Source organism: Mastomys coucha, unplaced genomic scaffold (genome assembly GCF_008632895.1).
Source record: "Mastomys coucha isolate ucsf_1 unplaced genomic scaffold, UCSF_Mcou_1 pScaffold5, whole genome shotgun sequence".
NCBI classification, from domain to species: domain Eukaryota; kingdom Metazoa; phylum Chordata; class Mammalia; order Rodentia; family Muridae; genus Mastomys; species Mastomys coucha.
In genome coordinates, this window is record NW_022196911.1 from 96,415,598 (window position 1) to 96,421,709 (window position 6,112).

The window sequence follows — 6,112 nt, forward strand, 5'->3', positions numbered from 1 at the left end:
TATTTCTGAGAGCACTGGGTTTGTCATTTAGCCAACTGTCCTCTCTCTACATTGGAGTGGTACCCACCATTTTGATAGGTGTGCCTCTGCTCTAGCAGTTGACTTGGTTATGGGACTGTTGGCTGTAGTGGATGACAGAGGAGCTCCTTCCTCCACACTCATGGCAGAGTGTTCACATTCCTTGGCCATGGCTGCTCCAACACAGGTACCACCTGACTCCAGTCACTTTCTGTCTTAGAGATACCCACTCAATCAGTTCCTCTGCTGCTAGCCCAGGAAGCCGCCTTTCTGTGGTGAGCCATGGTGATGATGTACCCAGTGGGTTCCACCTCTCCTGTCATGGACAGAGCCTTGACATTCATCAGGGGCCGCCATTCAGAGCTGGGATCGCTCTCAATTTCCTCTGTAGAAAGGCTGGTCATGTGGTGTAGTTCCAGTAAACAGCGGGTAAATATCTCTTCTGAATTAAAAGAGTAAAATCTGTGGGAATCAAGTTTGCCTTCCTCCCACCCGCTGGTTTTTGTTGTTTTTAGCATGGGATTGTTTTGTCTGAACATATGCCTGTGCATCATAGACATGCCTGGTACCCATGGAGGCCAGAGTTCCCTTGAACTGGAGTTACAGACAGGTGTGAGCTGCCACGCAAGTGCTGGGAATGGAATCCCGGTAGGCTAAAGAGCAGCCAGTACTCTGAGCCGGCTCTCCAACCCCATTTACCCTCTGCCTGGAATCGCTGCATCTTCTCGTTTCAGCCTGACACTAGGCAGATGGGCTGGGCGTGGTTTCTCCTGAGTGTGGGGACCCCAGAGCCTGGGCACAAACCAAACTGCTGCTCTACCCTGTGCTACGCCACAGCCCTATATTACAGATAAGGAAATCAAGGTTCTAGTTAAGTGTTGGCTTCCTCAGGGTTGCAGATAGCTTCTACATAAAAACAGAAATGGATCATTAATGCTACAGAGACTAATGTGCCCCCTTTGTCCAGCCTGCTGGGGAGCTCAGAACTTCAGCTCTGTCATGGCTAGAATTAACTTTTGATCTTCCTGCGATGGTTTCTGCTACCTTCTCTGATCCCTTGCTGCCTGTCATAGGTATACACACTGAGATTCTCCCTTGTTAGCCATCTCCCATCCTCTTCTGGGGCGGGGTGGTGGTGGTTCGATGGGTGGGTAGACTTCTTGCTGTCTTTCTTGGCATCTCTAGATCACCCTGCTCCCTGCTGGAGCACGGAGAGATAACATAAGTGCACTCTATGGTTTCTACTTGGGTTCAGCGGACAGAGAGCATCAGTGGCTGGCAGTGAGGTTCCAGCCTGCCCGTCTGGAGCATCAGCCACAGATGCAGAATCCTACCGCATCCACCATGTCTGGTCAGCAATCTTCTCTCACCACCTCAGGCTCACTTGCTGTCTCTCCCTTGCTGCTTCCCACACCCACTCCCAGGGTCCAATGCTCTCCCTTTACCTGATTCTTTTCAATCTACACGGACTGAGCGTTCAGCCAGGCCCCGAACATGGAGCACAGTTAAATGAAGAGTATTTTCTGTTTTGTTTTTTGTTTTTTTCGAGACAAGGTTTCTCTGTATAGCCCCAGCTGTCCTGAAACTCACTCTGTAAACCAGGCTGGCCTCAAACTCAGAAATCTGCCTGCCTCTGCCTCCCAAGTGCTGGGATTAAAGGCGTGCGCCACCACTGCCTGGCAAAGAGTATTACTAAATGACCCCTTTGCTTGTGGTCTCTGTATACTCAAGTCTCCTCCTGTTCCTTCCATGCCTTCTGTGGAGCTCAGCTGTCTCTCATCACCTCTTCCTGATGGCCCAGCCATCTCTTGATTGAACTAACTCCCTGCCTCCACCCTAGACTGCTTCGTTCTTCCTCAACCCCTTGGTTTTTTCATATTTCATCCTCAAATGTGGTTGGCTGCAGGGAAACAGGGTGTTACCCTGATGCTCTGTGAGCCTCAGACCCTAGCCTGGACTCCGTGCAGGTATAGGAAGCAGATGTCTGACCCCACATGAGCAGGTTACAGGAATTTTCTGTCCTCAGGGTTGGTCAGAACCACGGTGACCAGCCCACTTCAGAAAGAACTTAACCTTGCTGGTGGGGAAGCATCCCATGTACTAGGCGAAAAGACATCTCCGTCCAGTGACAGCATTCAGTGGTGCCAGGATTAGCCCAGGATCAGTGCTCCTGGGGCAAGGCTGAGACAGATGGCATGGGCCAGCAAGGAGAGGCTTTCCTGGTAGAGGGGACCGCCTGAGCAAAGAGCAGAGGGCATGAAAGCGTGCCAAGGGTGCTGGCCAGCATTAGTGCTGCTGGCTTGTGAGCGGCAAGGAGTCATGAGGAAGAGGTGGGCAGGAGCTGGGGTGGGCCCATTTCTGGCCAACAAGAAGCTTGTATTATTAAGCAGAAGGCCACAGAGAGCTGAGGTCTAGAAGACTTCTCTCACACCCACGTTACAGCAGGGCAGCAGAGGCTGGAGCCAGCAGGGAGTTTGCCTGTGAAGCAAGACAGCCTGGTGTCCCTACAGCAGACGTTTTTTTGGTCACCTATCCTGCGTCCTAGACCCCTAAAGTTCTGTGTGAACATGGGATTAAATCATTCGATGGCTTCCCGCTCTTCAAGCACTCCCTTCTCTTCATTTGCCTCTCCAACCCTGAGGACATGAAAGGTTCAGCCAAGGAGGGACAACAGGAGAGGTCCGTCATGCCTATTATGCACCCCCCCCGGCCCCCACTTCCCCTACAACATAATGCTTTTAACAGCTTCCATTGGATCTCTGTGTTATTTTATTTCCTTTGCTTTGGTCTATACAAAAACAAAAAGAAAAGAAAAACCAATAACCAAAACATAAAGCATTGATAATAAGACTCTCTGAGGGGACGTCCCTTTCAGTCCGCCCCACCCCCACCCCAAATCCATGTGCAGGAGGTGGTGGGAGTCAAATAGGAGGGGGAGAAGAAAAACCCCTTACCACACACCAGAGGGGTGAACTAGAGCATTTCTGTAGATCAGATGGGCCAATGTGGAGCGATGTGAGAGGGAGCCTCATCAAGAGCTCCCCCCTGGGGAGGGGCAAAGCAGATTTAGCATCCTGAAGGGAGGGGTGGGTCCTGGCAGGGCACTTAATGTCTCCACCCCCCCCCCCACTCCCTGACCCCAAGAAGGTCCCTGAACTTTTCAAAAGAAGCTTTGGATGCCAGGGGTTGGGGCCTTGAACCTGTGTCTTAGATATCCCAGGAGGTCAGGGCAGTGGATGCTGAAGTTCAGTGAGAAAACTGGCCCCAGAAAAACAAAGGAAGACCTGGGGGGATCCAGGCAGAGAGGGTTGCTGTGCAGGGACACAGGCTGAGTCTAAAGCTTTAGTGGCCATAGCCATAGTGAGGACGGGGAGAAAGTGCTGAGCCTGGATCCCCAGCCCAGGACAGAAAAGCGGGAGCAGACACCATCCCAAAATCCCTACGGAGGAACTCTCTGGAGCATGTGTTCAGCAGAAAGTCCAGGCTGGCTCCCAGGGCTCAGCTACTTTTCTGTCTCATCCCACAGTCTGCTCTCAAGAGCTTTCCAGGCGAGAAACAGCTCCTGTGGGGATGTGGACACAGGAGGTCAGGTGCTTGATAGGCCTGTATCCCCCAGAAGTTCAGGGCGCATTTGTGACATCTACCTATGAATCCAGAAAAAAACTGGCCATTTCCCTTACTTGCTTAGAAGTAGCTGGGGGGTGGGATGGGGGTGGGGTGGGGGAGTCTGGAGAGATGGCTCAGAGGTTAAGAGCCTGACTGCTCTTCCTGAGGTCCTGAGTTCAATTCCCAGCAACCACATGGTGGTTCACAACTATCTGTAATGGAATCTGACGCCCTCTTCTGGTGTGTCTAAAGACAGCAACGGTGTACTCATACAGAAAATAAATAAATATTAAAAAAAAAAAGAAGAAGAAGAAGAAGTAGCTGGAGGAGCATGGCCTAGCCAAGCAAGGGGCAAATATAGAGGAAGACACCCCCCACCCCCCACCACGCTGTGCAGGCCGATAATCCAGCTACTTTGTGGGGCTGACGCAGGAAGATCCTAAATTCAAGGCATGTGTCTGCACTCTAGACTGTTAAAGGGTGGCCTGGACAGTTTAGCTAGACTATCTCAATATAACAGAAGGCAAAATCCAGGGCTAGGGATGTAGTTAAATGGTAGAGCCCTTGCCTAGCACTCACAAGGTGCATTAGGTTCAGTCCCCAGCGTTATAAAAGAAAAAAAAAAAAGGTGACTCCGGGCATGGTGATGTCGCTAAGGCTGAGGAAAAGCCATAGACTTGAGGCCAGCCTGAAACACTGAGTAAAATAATAATATTCACCATCAAGCCGGGCAGTGGTGGCGCACGCCTTTAATCCCAGCACTTGGGAGGTAGAGGCAGGCAGATATCTGAGTTTGAGGCCAGCCTGGTCTACATAGTAAGTTCCAGGACAGCCAAGGCTACACAGAGAAACCCTGTCTCAAAAAAAAAAAAAATCACCATCACCACCATCATAACAAAAGCAAGCCAGAGCACAACAGATCAAAAAGCATAGAATTGCCACACTCTTTCTCCGCCCCACAGGGTTTACAGCCCAGAATGGAAAGGTCCCCACCAGACTAGAGAGAAAAGGAAGTGCCACTGTAGCCATAGCAACAGGCAGAGGGCAAGACTATGAGACAGGAAAGGACCTTACTGAGGTGGAGCCAGCTAAGCCAGCATGTGGTCTGCAGTGGGGTAGGGAGGCCTCAGGCCATCACTATAGGTGTCCATGGGGTAGTCTCCATCCATGTCCATGTGCATGTCCATAGGGTCCAGAGGCACATCGCTGGAGTACATGGGGCGGTAGGTGGCATCCATGTCTGAGGATGAGAAAGGAAGGTTTATCGGCAGGCCACATGTGGTAGTAGAGTAGGCCCATGGCTAGGGACCAAACTCCTTCCTGACACCCCTACAGCAGGGATCTAGACTGGAACACACTGGCTACCGTAAATTTCCACGCTCATTCACAAAGCCCCAGGCCCTGGGTTAGGGCTCCACACACTCACCATCTGCGTAGGGTTCGTTGATCGGGATCATACTCTGGGCCTAAGGAAGGAAAGAAAGACATAAGAAGTGTGAGAAAGCATCCTCTGGCCTGATTCTCCACCAAGGAACAGAGAGGTGCTCCAAACGAGGGGTCGGGAGACCTCCTCTCCGCCCCAAGAGGAAGAAAAGAAAGCACCATGTCCCCAGGCCCTGCCCTGAGTAGAGGTCCTGACACTAACGCTTTGGGCACACACAGCCCAGAGCAGGTGTGGGGCGGGTGTGGTGGGAAGAAAGGTAGACACAGGGTTCGACTGGCTACACAGTACCCGTGTGCAAATTAGAGCAAGACAACCCTGGATGTGGCTGTGGGCCAATGACAGGGTACCTGTCTAGCGTGGCCAAGGCTCTGGATTCCATTACACACACACACATATATACACACACACACACACAGAGACACACACACACACAGAGACACACACACATACCCCACATTCTCAAATCCTTTATATTCATGTGGGCAAAAGAGATATGTAGCTGGGAACAGTGGGTGGATCATGCCTGCAGCCCTGGCACTCAAGCTGAGGCAGGAGGATTGGTGCAAAGTCCAAGCTAGCTAGCTAGGGTAGAGTGAGACCCTAATTCCTGTTAATTCCAGCATTCAGTGGTCAAGGCAGGAGAATCATCATACATTCAAGGTCAGCCTGGGCTACATATATAGCAGGGCTATCTCAAAACACCATCCGGAACTCTAGACACAGCTCAGGGGCAGAGTGTCTGTAGGATGTACACAAGGCCCTGATCTGACTCCCAGTACTAAAAAAATAGCTAAGCAAACAAACCACAGACAAAATAAACAAAATAAAAAATTAGGCCTGCTTCGATCTGCTATCTCTACGTCATAAAGGACCTCTACTGCTGGGCAGGAGGGAGGTTAAGAGCAATGATTGCGCTCTTGCTCTCTTGATCTCTTGATCTCTTGCCTCTCTCTTGCTTTGTCTCTCTCCTTCCCATCCCCTTCCCTCACCCTTCTCTCCACATGCACATGGCCATGGCCAGTCTCTACTTCCCTACTCTCTCTC

The 6,112-nt window shown here is 51.2% G+C and overlaps 1 protein-coding gene across 4 annotated transcripts in view; it reads right to left on the reverse strand.

The window, feature by feature from the left end:
• Window positions 1-2,769: 2,769 nt before the first annotated feature.
• The window catches only part of Jup (junction plakoglobin), a 28,212-nt gene continuing 24,869 nt past the window's right edge, over window positions 2,770-6,112 (reverse strand). For all 4 annotated transcript variants that reach the window (XM_031351000.1, XM_031350999.1, XM_031351003.1 and 1 more), the window contains exons 13-15: window positions 5,051-5,090; window positions 4,699-4,864; window positions 2,770-3,580 (exon numbers count right to left, since the gene is read on the reverse strand). In XM_031351000.1, the coding sequence (XP_031206860.1) occupies window positions 4,713-4,864; window positions 5,051-5,090 (192 nt within the window). In that variant the 3' untranslated portion in view covers window positions 2,770-3,580; window positions 4,699-4,712. The remainder of the gene's footprint in view (window positions 3,581-4,698; window positions 4,865-5,050; window positions 5,091-6,112) is intronic.